General features: G+C 47.0%; 1 protein-coding gene across 2 annotated transcripts in view; it reads right to left on the bottom strand.

Moving 5' to 3' along the window:
• TULP3 (TUB like protein 3) overlaps window positions 1-22069 on the bottom strand; it is a 498377-nt gene that overhangs the window by 301689 nt on the left and 174619 nt on the right. For both annotated transcript variants that reach the window (XM_085652317.1, XM_085652315.1), the window contains exon 2: window positions 20484-20535. In XM_085652317.1, the coding sequence (XP_085508443.1) occupies window positions 20484-20535 (52 nt within the window). The remainder of the gene's footprint in view (window positions 1-20483; window positions 20536-22069) is intronic.

Here is a 22069-nt window from a genome sequence, read left to right as displayed (position 1 = left end):
CTACAGGTTCTTTCTAGGAGCCCCACCACCTACAGTTTCCCCTTTACCATTCCTATGGAACTAACCCAGTTTTGGACTGTCTCAATGGAATAAAAGGGCATAGGCAACATCACAGGTACGAGTTCACAAAGTGATCGCCATACTTTGCCAACATGCAGGTCAGTTTTTATGATCTTGAGTTAAACATGTTCACATTGGAATTACTAGAGATTTAAAGACAAGCAGGTGTTTAGAACTCAAGATGCAATCTCGGTCTCTTTAAGGACCAGGTTACCGGGTCACGGGGTATAAGTCTGTACTGTTCCTGTTGGCACACTTATTTAGTCCTTAGAAGTAGCGCAGGACTGCAGACAGCAGTTTAACTTCTCATTGGCAGCATTCTGTGTACAGAGCAGCTCATCTGGTTGTAGGGTACTGTGCCCTGGACATTTACTATCTCCGAGATGAGGAAGTTGAACTCCTGATATTTGTCACTTTCTTTTAGGTGCTCCACACACCTCATTCAGTGCAAGGCATCTTCTTCTGCAGGGCTGGATACACCCCTTCCCTCTATCAGCAGGCATGCAGACAGGTTCCTTGGCTTTAGGCAGACCTTTCAGCTCCACCAGCAGAAAGTGAAGACTGTATGTCTGTGGGAGACAGACTGTCATGCAGACACCAACCTTTGAACCAAGAGGTTTTTCAAGTACTCGACTTAGCACGCACTTCCTTAGTCATGAAGACCTTGAAACTGGAACACAGTGGGATGGTGTGGATCCCACTTATATGCATTTCCAGACAGTGGATGTATATCCACTGACAGATATTTCATAACCGATTTGGGTTGGTTAGTTTTCAAATAACATTTTCTGGATCTTCTTTGCACAGCCTTTGTGCACGGTCATGGGTCTAACAGCAATTAGTAATAATGCTGGTTCCAAGCAGTAGTATTTAAAAACATGGGCACAATGAAGTGCACCTGGCTGCCATCAGCTTCCCAAACTATAAATTAGGGCCAGACAAAAGGGCAGGTCTGCCTAGAACCTTCCCTCCCCTTTAACAAAAGAATCTGCTGATTCAGCCTTCCCCACTACAATCCTGAAAATGGCAGTGCTTAGAAAACTCTATTCAGCAATCCCTTGATAATAAGTCCTAGAACTTCAAAAGCCAGGAAATACTCCATCCTTCCTCACTTCAGTGTCTGGGTCTCCATCCTTTGGATTCTGGAGTGTGGTGTATTGGGAAGCTGTACCCACCCTTCATCTTGCAACACGCTAAACCAGAAGCCATCCAAAATGGATCCCACTGATCCCAGCAACCATACTTGCACTGCACACAGTTTCACAGTCAAATATAAGCCACAGATATAATATGTACAAACTCACTTAACATGAACCCAGTATGTCAGCACAAAAGCCTGGGTGTTACACTGAAGCAGAACTTTTAAATGAGTGTGCATCGGCATGTCCAACTGCCTTCTGGAAAAGAAACAAAGTCTGCCTAGGACTATTAATCCTTAAAACCTGGATCGCAGCTACCACTACTTTTAAACCAACACCCAAGACGGCATGCTTAGTACAGCCCTCCAGCTCACAAACAGGTTCTGGTACTTCGAAAAAGAATGCACTCCAGCACACACAGTCCTGTTTATGACGCTAAGTCTCTTCCTGATAAAGTTATGTTAAAATGATCATCCAGTCCACAAGAGTCAGATTCTTCCACAACATTTTTACTTGAAGATAAGTTTTCATACAGTGTGTGTCCAAAACAACGCAGCCAACACGTTTTTCGTACTACTGGACTTTTTCAAGGCTGTAAGATTATATAGCACTGATATTAAAAAAACTATTTTTTTCTGCTAGAATCTGTGACGGTGTTCCAATCACCAGTTACACCCGGTTACATAAAGCAGTACATACCAGTCGTGTATACAAACAGAACGACAAGGAGGCTTAGCATCAGTTGTCCATATTTCATTCTAGGCATTGTGATATTCCAAAGTGAAAAACACAGAGTGTGTATATATCAAACACGTATTGAAAACACTATGGGACATGGAGTAGCAACCATGTAATTGAGACCATGCTAGATAATAAGTAAAAAGTGCCCTGATCAAAGTAATGATGGAGTAAAGGAGTACAGCAGACCTAAGAAAAAAGGTCCAAACTATTTCTAGAGTCCCTTCCGGAACAATGCATGAAAGACGGTTGTCCCAATACTGGACTAACTCAAAGTAGAATCTGAAAAGACAAAACAATTTCTGTTTATCAGATTAGCAATCACAGCGGGGGAGTGTGCATGAGGTTCACCACACCTCCCAAAACTTGTGGAAGTTAAAGTTACGGGCACTTACCCCCAGTATGTGTAATCTTCCGGAAATCCAGGGGAAATGTATTGCGTGACCTTGATAAGCCCGCTATTCAAACAGAAGAAAATAAAAGACTTCAGCCGAATATAATATTACTGCCTGAGTTCTTATGAGAGGGATGCTGCTATTCTATTAAGGGTGAAAAAATGTCAGTCGGTTTAAAAACAGAACCGTTACGGAATGGCTAAGTATACTAATAATAAGCAGATAAAACCGCTAAAGAGTGAGCAGATCCATTACATAATAAGACAAAAACAAAAAAAGAGTATCAAGCTCAAACCCACTAATGGGCTTGGGGGTACGCTAATTCAATGGGACAAGAAGTGCGTAGACCAAAGGCACACTTTTAGTTGAAAATAAAAAACAATGAGCATAGAAACTAAATCTTCAATAATACAATGTTGGGCCAATAGATAACAAGGCACAAAGAAAAAAAATAGGAATAAAAAGGGGAATAAGAACCAGCATTGTAGTAATCCACGTGGTTGAAACTCACCAGCTCCGCTGTGTACAGGGCAAGACGCACGCCGTATACACAAGGTAGTCATCAAAATCCCTGCTTAGGAATATGGAAGTCAGCGGAGAACATCAACTTGAAAAAGTGACCACAAAGTGACGGCCAGAGTACCCATACGTGGCTGCCATCTTAGAATGATCGTAAGACTCACATGGGAATGTGAAGCAACCACCGTTATGAATAAATGATCAAAAAAAGCAGAAGTGAGGGTAAAATAAGTTTATCCGGAAAAGTAAATTGAGACCATTATTTAAAAAACAGTAATGCGAGTCACGGAAGAAATGTATGTCCCTGTTCCAATACAGGAAATGGTTAGTAAAACTAACATTGGCTGTGAACCACTTAGAGGCAGTTTATGAATGAATATATGGCCACCATGTATAAAGGTTCTGAAATATGCAAGCAATTGACTATACTGTCTTGAATGGAGCCATGAAGAAATATCATGAGTCCAAAATATACATATATGGCTAGCCCATCTACCTACCCAAGGGAGTCGATGATATGATGTATTAGATCTAGTTAGCATGTTAGGACTTTCCCTTTTCTCAGCGTCGAATCGGCTGCTTGGTACACATGCATGCAGCGCCAAAGTGGTTCACCAAAAATTAAAACAAACGCGTGTTCTCAACCCGTTCAAAAACCCACAGGTGCAAGCCATAAATTAACCCCACCACGTGATGAACATCATTAAACCAAAGGTTAACTACAAAAACTACACATCTACATAGACCATAATCCTGAAAGTGCTCATCTTAAAGAAATGGCAGAGTTTATAAATAATAACAGTGACATATAATTATTTGAGTGCCAGCGATAAGAACGCTGTGTAGCTTGTGACTTCAGTGAAGAATTGCCCAGCTTAATGTCGAACTTTACAAAGGTGCTTACTGGGACAGGGCGCATAACAAGCGTGCACGCACAATCTGCTTAGAACACTAATTATGTTGAAAAAGTGAAAAAAAACTGTGTGCACTTGTATGAACATAAACAGGTATGGAGGGAGTGTCTTGGAGAGTGGCTAGATAACATTCTGTATTAGGGGGCGTTATATTGATGACGTCATCCTATAGTGGTCTGGCTCCAATGAATGCCTAGAAAAAGTCTTCCAGCACCTTAATAACAACACGTACAATATAACATTCACAAAGGATCAGAGCACATCCACAATACATTACCTAGATATCAACATACAGGTATATGGTAACAAATTAAAAACATCCCCATACAGAAAACCCACAGCATGCACCTCAGTATTGCATCCTACGAGTGCCCACCCACCATCACAATTAAAGGCAATCCCGTATGGGGAGATGCTTAGAATAAAAAGAAATTGCAGTGATGAGGGTATCTTGAATCAGGAACTGGAAAGGGTGGAGGAAAGATTCTCTAACGGAGGTTATGGCAAAGAATTACTAACACAAGCACGTAACAGAGTGAATAGAGTAAAGCGAGATAGCTTACTTAAAATCAAAAACAGGAAAAAGAATAGAAGAAAGATTGCATTTATCACTCCCTACTAAGCATTGTGTTCAAGTTACCTACCAGCCCTTAAAAAAGACACCTGGTTACCCTCTCTCCCATTTGGATTTTAAAAATGTGGTTCATGCTGTGTACGTTGTTTCGCTTCAGATAAAACAACAACCTTCAAGTACAATACATGCAAAAAGCTCCTTTATTAACTGCAATACCAAATTTGTGGTATACTGTATTAAATGCATTTGTGACCATATTTATATAGTCAGCACAATAAGACCGCTCAAAGAAAGGATACAAGAGCGTGTCAGAGCGATAAGAAACAATACTCCATACCATCCGATTGCCACACATTACAACAAGGTTCACAAAAGCAATGAGTTAGTCAATATCAGTTTTCATGGAATTTAATGTGTTAAACCTTCACCAAAGGGGTGAAACAGAACAATCAGATTAAGACAGCGCAAAACCAATTGGATTATACAATTGAGGGCGGTTGAACTGGGCCTCAATATTGACAAATAATTGCATGCGCTCCTCTAGGCTTAGGAGAACTGACACAGTTAACAGTAGCAATGTATGCATCTTTAATGTACGCTTCAACATCTATATATACGAAAATGTACAGCAATATGTAACAATATACAGGACTGTATATTTAAAAATGTCTGGTAGATACATTTGGAACAGAATTTTTAAGTCTGTGGGTTTGACTTTGCAAAACCTGTGAATATGCTAATAACCTAGCCATGAGGTGATATACCAAACTCTTGAATGTCTATAGTCCCTTTTCTATTTTATAACATGGATCAATGATGCCAGTGCATGGTTGCTCTCTTTACCTCCCTTAAGGCGCACATGGTTCTTTCGGTACAAATCCTAACATGCTAACCAGATCTAATATATCATATCATATCATCTATTATTGACTCCCATGGGTAGGTAGATGGGCTAGCCATATATGTATATTTTGGACTCATGATATTTCTTCATGGCTCCATTCAAGACAGTATAGTCAATTTCTTGCATATTTCAGAACCTTTATACACGATGGCCATATATTTAATCATAATCTGCCTTTAAGGGGTTCACAACCAACATTAGTCTTACTAACCATTTCCTGTATTGGAACAGGGACATACATTTTTGTCGTGACTCGCATTACGGTATTTTGAATAATGGTCTCAATTGAGTTTTCGGGATAAACTTCTTTTACACTCACTTCTGCTTTTGTTGTTAATTTATTCATAACGGTGGTTGCTTCACATTCTCATGTGAGTCTTACAATCATTCTAAGATGTCAGCCACATATGGGTACTATAGCCGTCACTTTGTGGTCCCTTTTTTACGTTGATGTTCTCTGCTGACTTCCGCATTCTTACGCAGGGATTCGGATGACTCCCTCGTGTATACGGTGTTAGTCTTACACCGGACACGGCAGAGCAGGTGAGTCTCCACCACGTGGATTACTACAATGCTGGTTCTTATTTCCCTTTTTTTCCCCTTTGTGCCTTGTGATCTGTTGACCCAACATTGTATTGTTGAAGATTTATGTTCTACGCTCATGTTTTTTATATTCAACTAAAAGTGTGCCTTTGGTCTGCGCTCTTTTTCTTGTCACATTGAATTAGCGGGCCCATTAGTGGGTTTGAGCTCGATACTCTTTTTAGGTCTCGTCTAGGCAGCGCGCATGCGCTACTCTAGGAGGACCTTTAGCCATCGGTCTTCACTTTTCAAGCATGCCCTCGTGCTTTTAGCGGCATCCACCTTGCGGGAGCGAGCAGCGGGGCGCCACAAGCACGAGTGCAGTGCTTGAAAAGTGAAGACTGCTTTCCAGAGCGCGCGCGCGCACCACTTGTGGACTCACCTCCTGCTCCCCCCTCTCTCACAACCTCTCCGCTTCACGGCACCGCGCTTCATGTTTCATGAAGTGCAGAGGTATTTTTTCTCTACAACTGCCACTTCTGCCTTTTTGGCAGCAACAGCGCTTGGAAGGTTTCAATGGGATTCTCTTGGCAATGATGAGCCTTTTTTTTTTTTTTTTCAACAGATGTGCCTGCTCATCTATCTGCCATTTTCTAATTATTTCTCCAAAGTCGTTAGGGGATCGAAGTAAACGGGCAGGTTATAATATCAAGATTTCACTGATAACAGACAGAACTCATTTTTTATCAGATACGATAAGAGATTCAGGTAGCCCCGACACGAGACCACATCTTCTAAGTTCATGAACTGCCCTGCAACCCCAACTGCAGAAGAGGCAAGGAAGAACTGATGCCATGCTCACCCAAAGGGCACAGCCTTCATCCTTCCTTAGAATGACAAATACTCCAGCCACCACATCTTCACCACTGCGCTGTGAAAGGAAGGGCAGATCACTTTCTAGCGGGAGGATCAGCAGTTTCTGGCGGGTGTTTGAGCAGTTAGCAGTCTAGGAGTGGGGTGTGGTGGGTGAGAAATAATCCTTGGGCTCTTAAATTGATCCACACACTATGCAGGGAGCGGAGGGACTTTTTAAAAAGACACAACCTTCCAAATAGATGTGCCCTCAAGGCAGTTTAATACAGCTTTGTTATTGTGCCCTTTCAAATAGTGACCTCTCAGCTGATACTCCTAGTCTGCGGGAGTCAAGCAGCACGGAATGTAGTCATCAACGTGGGCATCGCCAAACAGGGAGCGGTTTAAGACGAACCGCGTATTGTTCTCGGGTGCCCAGAGTAAAGGCCTCGACGTGCATGGCATACATTACCCCGCTGGAGATGGAACACCGTCTGCAGCAGAGCAGCCAATATTTTGTTGGGTCAGCCTGACTCACTCATTGCCCAGCGCAGGCAGACCCTGTACCCCCCATTACACACGGTCTGCTGTAAACACTAATAATTCAGTGTCAGAGGAAGGCTATTAATATACAACAGGCCCCAGCCTGTCTAAGTGTAACCTCCCTATGATCTCACTCAAGGCGCCCACGTTTATAAATAAAGCAGGGTTAAGGGGGTCTCCTGTCCACAGTGCTTGTCGTCAGTGCACAGAGGGCGCCTTTCCCTGCGTTGCGTGTGTTAAGGCTGCACTCACGTCCAACCTATGCCAAAAATATCACATGCCAAGAAGGAGCGGTCCTGAAACTGGAAAAAGAACGACATCCGGAAGGTTGGCACTGATGCAGCCACTCCCCTAAACAGGAAGTAAGTAAGCATCGAGAGGCCCCTGGATGCATCCACCCTGCACCCATGCCCGTGAGCATCAATCTGAATCTCCTGTACAGTGCCCACTACAAACAGATTCATATCTAGGCACTTGTTAGATGCTAGTATTCACAAGTAATGCCAGCTCCTATCACTTTCTGGTAGTGCCAGCTCCTAACACTTTACATGAGTGTTATGTTCTTCTATCGACCCTCAAGTACTACCATGTAAAACTGCCCACCTGCGTCAGCTTCTCACAATACCCAACTGCACGCCCAGGCACCCCCTTTGCCTCGCAGCTGGGACTGCCAGAAGGGGAAAGGGCTGCAACATCTGTGCGGCGAAGATAGTTTAGCGAGTCCCTGCAGTGCTGGCTCTCCCTTTCATCTTCCCGAAGAAACTAAAACGGTACAGAGTATAACTGGGTTACAATCTGTATACATTTTCATAATTTTATATTTGTCGACTGGACGTGCATTGCTATTTGCATGAACAACCCCTGGGCGAAAAGAGGTGCAAGGAGGGGTTTATTATGAACCCTAATAACAAGAACACTGACTTAATAGCCTTACACAGCAAGTGACGTTTTTTAGCACTCCAATTGTCAATAGGGTTCGAAATAAATTTTAACAAGTATGTGCAGTTGATATTGTTTGGGCCAGAGGTACTAACCTAATGCTGCGATTTCCAAGTAGGGTTTTCTATGTACTAATCATATTTCAGGAGTCGGTAAACTTTTGCTGACTCGTAAAATGGCCCTGCAAATGGATACCGGTTCTCGGAAGGGGCGTGTTGCAGGAACCGCTTCCAAATTGCAAATCAGTATAAGATGTGTCAATGTTTTGCACTTTACGCAATTCATAAAAAATGAAATTCACTGACCTCCAAGTTAGGGTGGGAACCCATTCGCGAAAGGGAAGGGATACCCTAGAAAACTCTACCCTTTGTGAATTTAAAATAAAAAGTTTGTTGAGGACTAGACAATCGTGCAGGGGAACACTACCAACTCTCAAACAAAGTTTTCCAAAACTGCGCCCCCTTTTTTTTGCTTTTTAAACACAGTCCCGTTTGCATTAAGGTAATCAATTCTATTCGATTTTTCATCACACATTTTTGCAAGTGTTGGTAATCATGCACTTCCCTTCCATTTTCAGATTCTTGCAGTTTTGGAGTCACGGTGTTTTGTGTATCGCAAACATGAATGTAGTCGTTGACATTGTGATTATTGAGGACAGCAGTGAAAGAGCCAGGTAGGTGTTGACAAGGACCAGAGAGAGAGAAACTCTGAGACTTTATTTACCTAGGACAGCAGAGCCCTCCCTTGGCTTACAACATGTCCACCATTTGGGTTACTAATAAGAGATATAAACCATGGGCTGCACAGCCATCTACTAATTACAGCGACAGACCATGAACAGCAGAGCCATCCCTCGCGAAACCCATGAAATAAATAAATACCTTCGGGTCTAGCTAGCGCTATATACAACTCTCACATGAATAAATATAGGCTGTTTTTGCTGTTACACATGATTTAGCTGCTCTGTATATACTTGTTGTGAACATTTACTGTTGTAAAGCGCTCTGACTCAAATGCTCTGTATAGACTTGTTATCTTTGATGTGGACATTTACTGTTGTAGAGTGCTCTGATACCTTCGGTTCTAGCTAGCGCTATATAAAACTCACATAAATAAATATTGCAAGACCATGAATGATAGAGCCATCCCTTCACTTGCCCATTACAGAGATAGACCGTAAAAAGCAGAGCCATTCATTGTGCTACCCTTAGAGAGACAGACTTTGGGCAGCATACTCATCCCTTGGATTATGCATCACAGAGAGAGACAATGGGCAAGCAATGGCATAGCCAATAGGTCTCGCCTTTGGGACCTTATAAGTGTTTAGTTATCCAGCACAATATCCTTGGTGCACCAACATCAAGTGTAGCATGGCTAAACACTTATAAGGTCCCAAAGGCGAGACCTATTGGCTATGCCAATTCTTGTTTTAATATGTAAAGGATCCACTCGCTCTTTAGCGGTTATATCTGCTTATTATTAGCATACTTAGCCATGCCGTAACAGTTCTGTTTTTAAACCGACTGACATTTTTTCACCCTTAATAGAATAGCAGCATCCCTCTCATATGAACTCAGGCAGTAATAATATACTCTGCTTAAGTCTTTAATTTTCTTCTGTTTGAATAGCGGGTTTATCAAGAATACATTTACCCTAGATTTCCAGAGGATTACACATACTAGGGGTAAGTGCCCGTAACTAACTTCCACAATGGGCCCTGGTCCCAAATTTTGGGAGGTGTGGTAAATCTCATTCACACTCCCCCGCTTTGATTGCTAATCTGATAGACAAAAATTGTTTAATCTTTTGAGATTATACTTTTTGAGTTAGTCCAGTATTGGGTAAACCATCTTTCATACATCGTCCTGAAAGGACTCTAGAAATAGTTTTTATCTTTTCTCTTGGGTATGCTTTACTATATGCCACCATTACTTTTGGTGGCAGCTCTGATCAGGGAACTTTTTACTTACCATCTAGCATAATCTCACCTGTATGGTTGCTACTCCTTGCACCATAGCGTATTCAATACGTGTTTGTATATATACATACTGGGTGTTTTTTCACTTTGGAATATCACAATGCCTAGAATGAAATATGGACAACTGATGCAAAACCTCCTTGCCTTTCTGTTTGTATATACCACTGATATGTACTGGTTTGTGTAACAACAGGGTGCAACTGGTGATGGGAACATCGTCACAGATTCTAGAAGAAAACCAACAGTATTTTTAATATCAGTGCTATATAATCTTGCAGCCTTGAAAAAGTCCAGGAGGAGGAAACGTGTCAGCTGCGTTGTTTTGGGCCCACACTGTATGATAACGTATCTTCATGTAAAAACGCTGTGGAAGACACTGACTCTTGTGGACTGGATCTGATCAATTCAACATAACTTTATCAGGAAGAGACTTACCGTCATAAACTGGACTGTGTGTACTGGAGTGCATTATTTTTCTGTTGATATAGCCTTTGCACTTTGTGCAGCACGATAGCACCACTGTTAGACCTGTCAGCCCATTGGATGGTCCCTCCTCATCATTATTTATTTTGTCCCACTTTTGCCTCAAACCCTGTTTGAATTTTTCCTTTTTGGGAACCACCAGACTTTTTCGTGTTGCTGCAGATTCAGGGAGCCATTTTAGCTACCCCTGAAACTTCTGTCTGAGGGCCTGGAGCACAAAATGGTGGCCACCTGTGACATCACCAGCATCCACTGGAACCTACCAGCACCTTCCAGAACATTCCAGAACCCTGTGACAGTTGGAGGCGGTTTAGAATGTTGGGAAGCTAAGACAGAGAGTTGGCAGTTGGAGCTGGCAGTTGGCACCTGACTGGTGAAGAGTGAGGAGCAGAAAACCTGAAGGAGGAAGGAGTGAAGCAGCAGGGGTGGAAACTTGTGCCTGGAGTGGGGTCCATAAACCCACCCTTGATACTAGTCCCTACTGACTGAGCCCAGCCTGGAGCCCTGTGTGGGAAGAAGTCAGAAAAACCATCCTGAGGACCTGGACAGCAGGAACAGGCCTTAGAAACAAGAGAACAGCAAGATCTGACCTGGAAACTGGTTTCCCTGGAGTCCGACGTCGAGTAGCCTGAGACCGGGAGCCCGAGGTGGAGAAGCGGCGCCGACTGGAAAGCGGACGTCGTACCCGGAGCCGCCAGAGGTCGAGAGAGGGCGCCGTCAGAGGTCGTGAGGAATACCAGAGGTCGAGGAGGAAGTCACCCGAGGTCGAGTGAGCGGCGTCATCGGAGGAGTGAAGTCCGCCCTCCGGAGTCGTCGGAGACCGAGGTGAAGTGTAACGGAGGTCGGGAGTGAGGATCGCACTCCGGAGTCGCCGGAACCTGTGAGAATCGTGCCGGAGGTCGGGAGTGGAGGTCGCACTCCGGAGTCGCCGGAACCTGAGAGGATCGTGCCGGAGGTCGGGAGTGGAGGTCGCACTCCGGAGTCGCCGGAAACCTAAGGAGAGGAGCACCGGAGGTCGGGAGTGAGGATCGCACTCCGGAGCCGCCGGAAGTCGACATCGAGGCAAGGCCGGCCGACGTCATCGAATCCGAGGTCGCCATCGGACCGGAGCCGCCCGAAGTCGACATCGAGTAAAGACTGCCCGACGCCATCGAATCGGAGGTCGAGATCGAGCCGAGGCCGCCGACACCGAACCGGAGCCGCCTACCGGCGTCGTCAAGAACGGACATTGTGCCGAGGCCGCCGACATCGAACCGGAACCGCCTCACGGCATCGACACGACTCCAGCGGCGTCGGAGCATCAGAAAAAGGGCAGTAAGTGGAGTAGAGGGCGCCTAAGGCCCTGTGGAGACCTGAGAGACTGCTCTAAGGGGCTAGGGAGGTGCTGGAACCAACCTGACTGTGCCAGGGGTGAGCTGGGACTAATCTAGAGAGGTTGTGTGGAGAGAGAGAGCCAGGTCTCTGGTATTCCCCCCCTTGATCTACCTCAGTTTAGGCCTCAGCCTTGTCCAAACCAGGGAGTAGACACCCTCAAGCCTTCCACATCCCCACAAGCTGTGCCTGGGCCAAATCAGCCCTTAGGAATTCAAAAGTGATCTGATTCCATGAGTGTCACTGTCAGCTTTTAAGTATTTATTAGGGGCACTGTATTTATTGTATTTAACCTATTTATTGTTCCACTGTATTTATTGGTCCACAGTATTTATTGATGCACAATATTTATTGGGTTACAGTATTTATTGCCTCAGAATATTTAATTGCCTGTATGTATTGCACTTATATTTATGCCTTCTTTATTTATGATCACCCCTATTTATTGAATCATTAAGCCAGTATTTATTTGACCTGCACTATCTAAAAAGTTTGTATATTGTGATTGTTATTTATTCATCCAATCAGCAACTGAGAGAAAAAGAAGATAAAGAAAGATATTTTCATAATTTTTACGGTGTAGAGTCGTTTTTGGAACGGATGCACGCATGGTTATTGTTTGGGTATGTCGTATGCTTAGCACGGAGCCTGATTCCTGACCACTCGAGCCAAGCTACCACAGTGTGTCCGGAAGACCACCACCACCCCTTCTAGTGTGGGAGTGGGTTTCCAACATAAATTGGTGTTCAGTGGTGGGATAGAGCTGTGCCTACGCATACTCAACAATAACAGTGGGTAGTCCATAGGCCTACACCGGGAGTTTTCTCAAAAGCGGCCTTCCTAAATGTGGGTTTTTGTTTTTTCCAAATTTACTCTGGTGGTGGGAGGAGGTATTATTAAAGGTACCCCCCTGCATAGTTACTGCACAAAAACTGTCCTCTAACCTGAGTGGGCGAGATGGAGTTTGTACTAGAAAATCTAGAAACGTACACTGTGGCCCAACTCAGGGAGTTTTGCCAGCGGGAGGGGGTGTACTGTCCCCCAGGAGCAAAGAAGGGTGCACTCCAAACAAGCTTAAGGGCTTGGGGGGAGGCACGCCGAGAAATCAAGGCTGAGGAGGAAGACAGGGATGGAGAGCCTGACACCGAGGGGGCTGAGATGTACCAACCTGAGGTGGGGAACCTGTCAGCAGGGCCCAGAACCATTTCTAGGAAGGGCAGCAGTGCCTCTAGCGGTGGCTTGTCTGAAGTGGAGTTAACAGACCGGAGGGAGAAAAGACAGCTCACATGGGACTTAGCAAGGCTGGAGAAGGAGAAGGAGGAGCAGAGGATGGCCCATGAATTACGACTGAAAGAAATAGATCTTCAGATCTTGAGAATCGGGGCACAACCTGTTCCTAATGGTGGCAGCCAAACCCAAGAGATCACCAGGGAACCTAAACCATACCTGCCAAAGGACATAGTAGCTAGCTATGGAGTGGGCGACGATATCGCCAAGTGGCTAGCGGCCTATGAGGTCTCACTGAGGGCCCATGGGGTTCCAGAGAAGTACTGGGGAGGGGGATTGTACAAGTACATGCTTCCAGCTGGTAGGGATGCATTATTGGCCCTCGAGGAGGATGAGCAGACCCACTACCCCACCATGAAACTGGCGCTCATCAGAAAGTTTGGACGAACACCTGAAAAGTACAGACAGAAGTTCAGGGGTAGTCACAAACTGGGCACGCAGAATTGGGTGGACTTCCTGGACTATGCAAAGAAGGCAATGGAAGGTTGGATTCAGGGCAGTGAAGTGAGGAACTACGAGGGGCTGTTTGACCTAGTACTGAAGGAACACCTGCTCGAGAAATGTTTCCCTGAACTGCGGCAACACCTGGTGGATAGCAAGCTGACCAGTCCCCGGAAGCTTGCTGAGGAGGCGGACATTTGGGCTAGTACCCGGGTGTCCACAAGGGGGACTGGAGGGGATACTCAAAAGGCCGGACAGGGCGCCCCCCAGAAGAAAGAGGGAGGGGAAAAGAAAAAGGAGTTCTCCAAAGGCCCCCAAAATAACTTCCAAGGGAAGGGAACAGGATTCACCCCTAAGGCTAACCCGCCCAGAAACCCTAATCCTGGCCAGAGTCAGCAGCCAAGGGTTGTCCATTGCTATGAGTGCGGTGGCGTTGGACACTATAAAGGAGATCCGAAGTGCTTGAAACGACCACCCCCTCCCACTGGAGGAAAGACCCCCGGAGTAGCTAGTGTAGTGCTCGGGGAGGAGATGCCCTTAACTAAGGGAAGGGAGTGGGCGGGTGTCACTTTAGTGTCCCTGGGAGAACGGGAGATGGTTCCTAAGATCCAGGTGCCCGCAAATACCGCCAAGTATGGGCAGTGGGTCACCATCAACGGCCAAAGAGGGGAGGCTCTGAGAGACACAGGAGCCAGTATGACTATGGTGCGTAGCCAACTGGTGTCTCCAGAGCAGGTAATTCCCGATGTACTCCACCCAGCCGCGATGGCTGACGGCAGAACAGGCCACTATCCAGTGGCCGAGGTTCCCTTTGAATGGGGGGGGGGTTGCAGGTTCACTTCGAGTTGCCGTAAGCCCTGCCGTGCCAGTCGATTGTCTGCTGGGGAATGACATGGAGCACAACGCTTGGAAGGAGGTGGAATACCGGACTCACACCGAGATGCTGGGTACACCTGACTGGGCCTGTGTTAGCACAAGGTCCGCGACTACCCGAAGAGGGAGTTCGTTTCAGCTGGAGCCTGGAACAAAGGCCCAGCCAGCTGCCAGTCAAGGGAAGAACCGAGGACAGGAGGAGCCTGCCTCGGCGTCCCCACCCCGTAGGACGGATAGGCCACCCGAGGTGGTGGACCAGGAGTCTGCGGTGGGGGACGTTACCAACCTGGAGGACCTACCCATCCCGGCCGAGTGGCACGTGGAGGGAGGCCCGTCCAGGGAGGAATTCTGCCAGGGCCAGAGGGAGTGCCCTACCCTTGAGGGGCTGAGGCGACAGGCCGAAGCCCAGGCAGCAGGGAACGTTGAAGGGAACTACAGTGTTTACTAGGAGGATGGCCTCCTCTACAGTGAACCCAAGGCACTCCTACATGGATCGTCACGAGCCTTGGTAGTCCCTCAACGTTATCGAGCCTTCCTTCTGGAGTTGGCTCACGAGATACCATTGGCAGGACACCTGGGGCAAGACAAGACCTTCGCCCGTCTTGTCCCACACTTTTATTGGCCTCAGATGAAAGTGTCGTCCGATACCTACTGCCGGACATGTGTGTCTTGCCAAGCCAGTGGGAAAACAGGGGTGAAGCTGAAAGCTCCCCTGGAACCACTTCCTGTCGTTAGCACCCCCTTTGAAAGGGTGGGCATCGACATTGTGGGTCCATTAGATCCGCCGACTACAGCTGGTCACAGCTTTATCCTGGTTCTGGTGGATCATGCCACACGGTACCCAGAGGCAATACCTCTGAGGACCATAACAGCACCTGTTGTGGCAAGGGCCCTGATGGGAATCTTTACCCGAGTGGGTTTTCCCAAGGAAGTTGTGTCCGACAGGGGGACCAACTTCATGTCAGCGTATATGCGGGCGATGTGGAAGGAGTGTGGAGTGACATACCGGTTCACCACTCCTTACCACCCCCAGACCAATGGTCTGGTGGAGAGGTTTAACAAAACCTTGAAGGGCATGATCAGAAGTCTGCCTGAAAGCCTGCGGAGGAAATGGGACGTCCTCCTACCCTGTTTACTTTTTTCCTACAGGGAAGTGCCACAGAAGGGAGTGGGCTTCAGCCCCTTTGAGCTTCTGTATGGGCACCCTGTACGTGGACCTCTCAACCTGGTGAGAGACGGATGGGAAAGAACTCCCAGAAAGCTTCCCCAGGATGTGGTGAGCTACATGCTGGCCTTCCGGAGCCAAATGGCTAAGTTGTGGAAGCAAGCTTCTGACAACTTGGAAGCCAGCCAAGCAGTGATGAAGGCGTGGTATGACCACAATGCTCACCCGGTGGAGTTGGAGCCTGGCCAGAAGGTGTGGGTGATCGAACCGGGAGAGCTTAGTGCCCTCCAGGATCGCTGGTCAGGACCCTTTGAGGTGTTGGAGAAGAAGGGGAAGGCTACCTACTTGGTGGACCTGAAGACCCCTCGTCAGCCCCTGCGGGTGCTGCATGCCAACCGCCTCAAACCCCACCACGAGAGGCCCGAAGTCATCTTGATGATGGTGACTGACGGAGGAGAGGACGTGGAAAGCGAGCCTCTCCCTGATCTGTTTGCGTCTCAAGAGAAGGATGGGTCGGTGGAGGGAGTGATTCTCTCCCCATCTCTAACTCCTGAACAGCAGGAGGACTGTCGCCAGGTCCTGGGGCAGTACTCTTCGTTGTTCTCCCCTGTCCCGGGTAGGACTCACCTGTGCGTCCATGGCGTGGACACAGGAGACAGCCCACCTGTGAAGTCCAAGATCTACCGGATGTCAGACAGGGTGAAGGCCAGCATTCACAGTGAAGTCACTAAGATGCTGGAGCTAGGAGTGATCGAACCTTCTAGCAGCCCCTGGTCCAGTCCGGTGGTGTTAGTACCAAAAGCTGCACCACCGGGTGCCCAACCAGAACTGAGGTTCTGTGTGGACTATCGGGGACTGAATTCAGTGACCAAAACTGATGCTCATCCGATCCCTAGGGCGGATGAATTGATTGACCGGCTGGGAGCTGCCCAATATCTAAGTACCTTTGACCTTACTTCAGGGTACTGGCAGATCTCTTTGACTGATGGAGCAAGGGAAAGGTCAGCCTTCTCCACGCCCAATGGCCACTACCAGTTCTGTGTGATGCCCTTTGGGCTCAAGAACGCACCTGCCACGTTTCAGCGCCTGGTAAACCAGATCCTCACCGGAATGGAGAGTTTCTCTGCTGCTTATCTGGATGACATAGCCGTCTTCAGTAACAGCTGGGAGGATCACTTGCGTCACCTGCAAGCTGTTCTCCAGGCCCTGAGACAAGCTGGATTGACGATCAAGGCCAGCAAGTGCCAGATCGGGCAGGGGTCGGTAGTGTACCTTGGACACTTGGTGGGTAGGGGAGCGGTGCAACCCCTCCAGGCGAAGATCGAGGCCATCATGGCCTGGGAACCCCCCAAGACTCAGACTGAGGTCCGAGCATTTTTGGGCCTCACGGGATACTACCGTCGCTTCGTGAAGGGATACGGTACCATCGTAGCCCCCCTCACGGAGCTCACGTCCAAGAAACAACCTCGACGGGTAGTCTGGACGGAGGCTTGTCAGCAAGCCTTTGAGAGATTGAAGAAAGCCATGTGCGAGGCCCCGGTCTTAAGGGCCCCAGACTTTTCCAAGGAGTTCATTGTCCAGACAGATGCATCAGAACATGGCATTGGGGCAGTGTTATCGCAACTCAACGAAGAGGGTCTGGATCAACCCGTGGTCTTCCTATCCCGGAGACTACTTCCCAGGGAACAGAAGTGGAGTGCAATAGAGCGTGAAGCCTTTGCCGTGGTATGGGCTCTGAAGAAGTTGCGGCCATACCTGTTTGGCTCGCACTTCCTGGTTCAGACCGACCACAGACCCCTTCGTTGGCTGATGCAAATGAAGGGGGAGAATCCCAAGTTGTTGAGGTGGTCTATTTCCCTACAGGGAATGGACTTTCAGGTGGAACATCGGCCTGGAGTGGACCACGCCAATGCAGACGGTCTCTCAAGGTATTTCCGCCTTAGTGATGAGAACTCCCAAGGGGTTGGGTAGCTCTCCCCACTTTCAGCTGGGGGGGGGACGCGTGTTAGACCTGTCAGCCCTTTGGGTGGTCCCTCCTCATCATTATTTATTTTGTCCCACTTTTGCCTCAAACCCTGTTTGAATTTTTCCTTTTTGGGAACCACCAGACTTTTTCGTGTTGCTGCAGATTCAGGGAGCCATTTTAGCTACCCCTGAAACTTCTGTCTGAGGGCCTGGAGCACAAAATGGTGGCCACCTGTGACATCACCAGCATCCACTGGAACCTACCAGCACCTTCCAGAACATTCCAGAACCCTGTGACAGTTGGAGGCGGTTTAGAATGTTGGGAAGCTAAGACAGAGAGTTGGCAGTTGGAGCTGGCAGTTGGCACCTGACTGGTGAAGAGTGAGGAGCAGAAAACCTGAAGGAGGAAGGAGTGAAGCAGCAGGGGTGGAAACTTGTGCCTGGAGTGGGGTCCATAAACCCACCCTTGATACTAGTCCCTACTGACTGAGCCCAGCCTGGAGCCCTGTGTGGGAAGAAGTCAGAAAAACCATCCTGAGGACCTGGACAGCAGGACCAGGCCTTAGAAACAAGAGAACAGCAAGATCCTGACCTGGAAACTGGTTTCCCTGGAGTCCGACGTCGAGTAGCCTGAGACCGGGAGCCCGAGGTGGAGAAGCGGCGCCGACTGGAAAGCGGACGTCGTACCCGGAGCCGCCAGAGGTCGAGAGAGGGCGCCGTCAGAGGTCGTGAGGAATACCAGAGGTCGAGGAGGAAGTCACCCGAGGTCGAGTGAGCGGCGTCATCGGAGGAGTGAAGTCCGCCCTCCGGAGTCGTCGGAGACCGAGGTGAAGTGTAACGGAGGTCGGGAGTGAGGATCGCACTCCGGAGTCGCCGGAACCTGTGAGAATCGTGCCGGAGGTCGGGAGTGGAGGTCGCACTCCGGAGTCGCCGGAACCTGAGAGGATCGTGCCGGAGGTCGGGAGTGGAGGTCGCACTCCGGAGTCGCCGGAAACCTAAGGAGAGGAGCACCGGAGGTCGGGAGTGAGGATCGCACTCCGGAGCCGCCGGAAGTCGACATCGAGGCAAGGCCGGCCGACGTCATCGAATCCGAGGTCGCCATCGGACCGGAGCCGCCCGAAGTCGACATCGAGTAAAGACTGCCCGACGCCATCGAATCGGAGGTCGAGATCGAGCCGAGGCCGCCGACACCGAACCGGAGCCGCCTACCGGCGTCGTCAAGAACTGACATTGTGCCGAGGCCGCCGACATCGAACCGGAACCGCCTCACGGCATCGACACGACTCCAGCGGCGTCGGAGCATCAGAAAAAGGGCAGTAAGTGGAGTAGAGGGCGCCTAAGGCCCTGTGGAGACCTGAGAGACTGCTCTAAGGGGCTAGGGAGGTGCTGGAACCAACCTGACTGTGCCAGGGGTGAGCTGGGACTAATCTAGAGAGGTTGTGTGGAGAGAGAGAGCCAGGTATTCCCCCCTTGATCTACCTCAGTTTAGGCCTCAGCCTTGTCCAAACCAGGGAGTAGACACCCTCAAGCCTTCCACATCCCCACAAGCTGTGCCTGGGCCAAATCAGCCCTTAGGAATTCAAAAGTGATCTGATTCCATGAGTGTCACTGTCAGCTTTTAAGTATTTATTAGGGGCACTGTATTTATTGTATTTAACCTATTTATTGTTCCACTGTATTTATTGGTCCACAGTATTTATTGATGCACAATATTTATTGGGTTACAGTATTTATTGCCTCAGAATATTTAATTGCCTGTATGTATTGCACTTATATTTATGCCTTCTTTATTTATGATCACCCCTATTTATTGAATCATTAAGCCAGTATTTATTTGACCTGCACTATCTAAAAAGTTTGTATATTGTGATTGTTATTTATTCATCCAATCAGCAACTGAGAGAAAAAGAAGATAAAGAAAGATATTTTCATAATTTTTACGGTGTAGAGTCGTTTTTGGAACGGATGCACGCATGGTTATTGTTTGGGTATGTCGTATGCTTAGCACGGAGCCTGATTCCTGACCACTCGAGCCAAGCTACCACAGTGTGTCCGGAAGACCACCACCACCCCTTCTAGTGTGGGAGTGGGTTTCCAACAACCACCATATGCTGAAACATTGGACACTGTGTTTTTTCACTATAACCACGACTTTGTGATAGATGTGCAGTCACTAGGGCTTAGTCAACGATGTTGTAACTGCATTACTGATAGGTTCTAGACCTTAGCTTTGCACTGGACAGGCCTAGGACTCCGTGCGCTTGCCACATTAGCATGCTAGCTGGGCCTACAAAAAGGCAGGATACAAGTTTTACATGCAGTCGCATCACTCAGAGCAGGGGTAAGCATCTGTATCAATGCAGGGGACAGTCACATCCTAACAATAACACATTTAATTTCAATATTTTATTAAAGACACTACAGTAATTGTTTACAAGCATGTAAAACATCTGGCATCCAGCATCCGGCATTAAGTAATTGATCAAGAGGAAATCATAATGGCCACAAGACATGGAATTTTGAGGATGTAGCAACATCCTCTGTGACCCAGTTACCTGGGCCTGAAAGCAGAAAGACTGTTCAGTTGCAAGGATATCATTGGCAGGCCATTAAACAACCACAAAGTTAACTGCAAAATGGCTAGAGCACAGCATGAGCAGAGTGGTCCTCCTACAGAGACAGAATATAGGCTAGATAGACGAGCAACAGGCACTTACGAATCGGCCAAACTAGATCAGTTTTGGGATTCAACCCTGTGAAAGACCCAGGATATTTTTGGAAACCGCTAAATGTACATTAGGAATGCATAATGTTATTTTACCTGGTTATCCAACTTCAGCTGACGGATTTTATTCTGTTCGTCATCAAGGACACTACAAAAAAGGCAAACAATTGGTTACCATTTGTCTCTTAGGATGCTTCAAACTCGCCTTCAAACATGCTATTGTTATGCAAGATATCAGGCTTTTTAAAGGACTGCCGACAGTACTGACCATTTCAAGCTACATATCGGACACTGGTTAGGAGATTTTAAAAAAACTCTATACCAATGAAACTATCGGATATCAAATGTGTAAATGTCCAGGATTTAATAGTGCCAATTCTGGAACTTTATGTTTTACAGGGATTTAAATAAAGGTCTCTTGGAATAAAACATTGAGGGTACTAGTATAACCAGGGTTCCCCCAAGTTGAGGAGTAGGTCGTCCAAACACAGCACCAGCTTTCTCCAGAATGTACCGATAGGGATTCTTTTAATTTCTGGTTTGTCACTCATTACAAGGAACAATGACTTCAGTGCTATGGGGCACAAAGGCATCAGTGCAGCTGCTGCAGGTAAGAGCGGTGGGGCCGGCTTGGAGGGGGAGGGGGGATTTCGAGAGACTACCAAAAGGGAAAATTAATTAATTAATTTTTGCTCGTGGTCGTATCTCAAAATCCCCCCCAGCCAGCCCCTCCGATCTTTCCTGAAGCGGCTGCATAAGTGTCATGACCACTGTAAAGAAGAAATTTCTCAGGTAGGAGATAACACATGCTAATTTTAGCCTGATTTACAGGTACCAAAATCCATCGTCCCTATATCCAAATTATGGAAGTATGCATGATTGATATAGTCACTCCACCCTATGAAACACCTTTTCTGAATCAGTAGGGAGAAGGGCTTATTTAGTTTGAAATTTGTGTTTTTTTATTATAGGCATTCTTGTGAGGTCGAGTAAATCACCTTTCTTTTGAACAGCATCTGTTATCATTTATCATCAGAAAATTCAAGTGTAAATTGAGTAGTGCACTTGGGTGTTAACTACTACACTGGGCTGTGTCCTTGGCTTGCCAGGTGGGTCTTTTTTAAGGGCTCTGGATGAGATTTGTATGTTTCATTATCTAAGCCACCATCTTCCCGATTTCTTCCCTCTGCTTTAAGCAGTTTTTAGGTTGTGCTGTACTGCGTGACACATTGTTTACAATTCAGTAGGCTACAACCCTATCACAGCATACCATTAGTTTATTTTCGCTGTCACTCTCATTTGCAGTCCTTTGATTGGTTAACTCCTGTAGGCTTCCCTTCCTTTCTTGTGTTAGCTCCTCCTTGGAGTATGGAGCAAGTACGCATGTTCTCTCTCGTCTTTTTGCAATACACTATTTATTTTAATTTTTATGAGCGTTTCAGTATCATTCCCGACATACAATTTGCTTTCCTAGTTTTAACACAGACATACAGCTTATTTGTGTTACTTTCAACCGATCTACCATCTCTATTGACGATTTAGTTACTGAACTACTAAGCTGTAAGTTCTCCAAAACGCAGCAATTCGTCTACTTCTGAATTTTCCAATCAGAACGCGGATGTCCTCTCATCTGCGAGATCTCCGTTGGCTTCCCATTAAGAGAAGGATTTTGTTCAAAGCAC

The sequence above is a fragment of the Triturus cristatus genome, chromosome 4_1, assembly GCF_964204655.1.
Source record: "Triturus cristatus chromosome 4_1, aTriCri1.1, whole genome shotgun sequence".
Lineage (NCBI taxonomy): Eukaryota > Metazoa > Chordata > Amphibia > Caudata > Salamandridae > Triturus > Triturus cristatus.
This window is presented reverse-complemented; position numbering and strand designations above follow the sequence as displayed.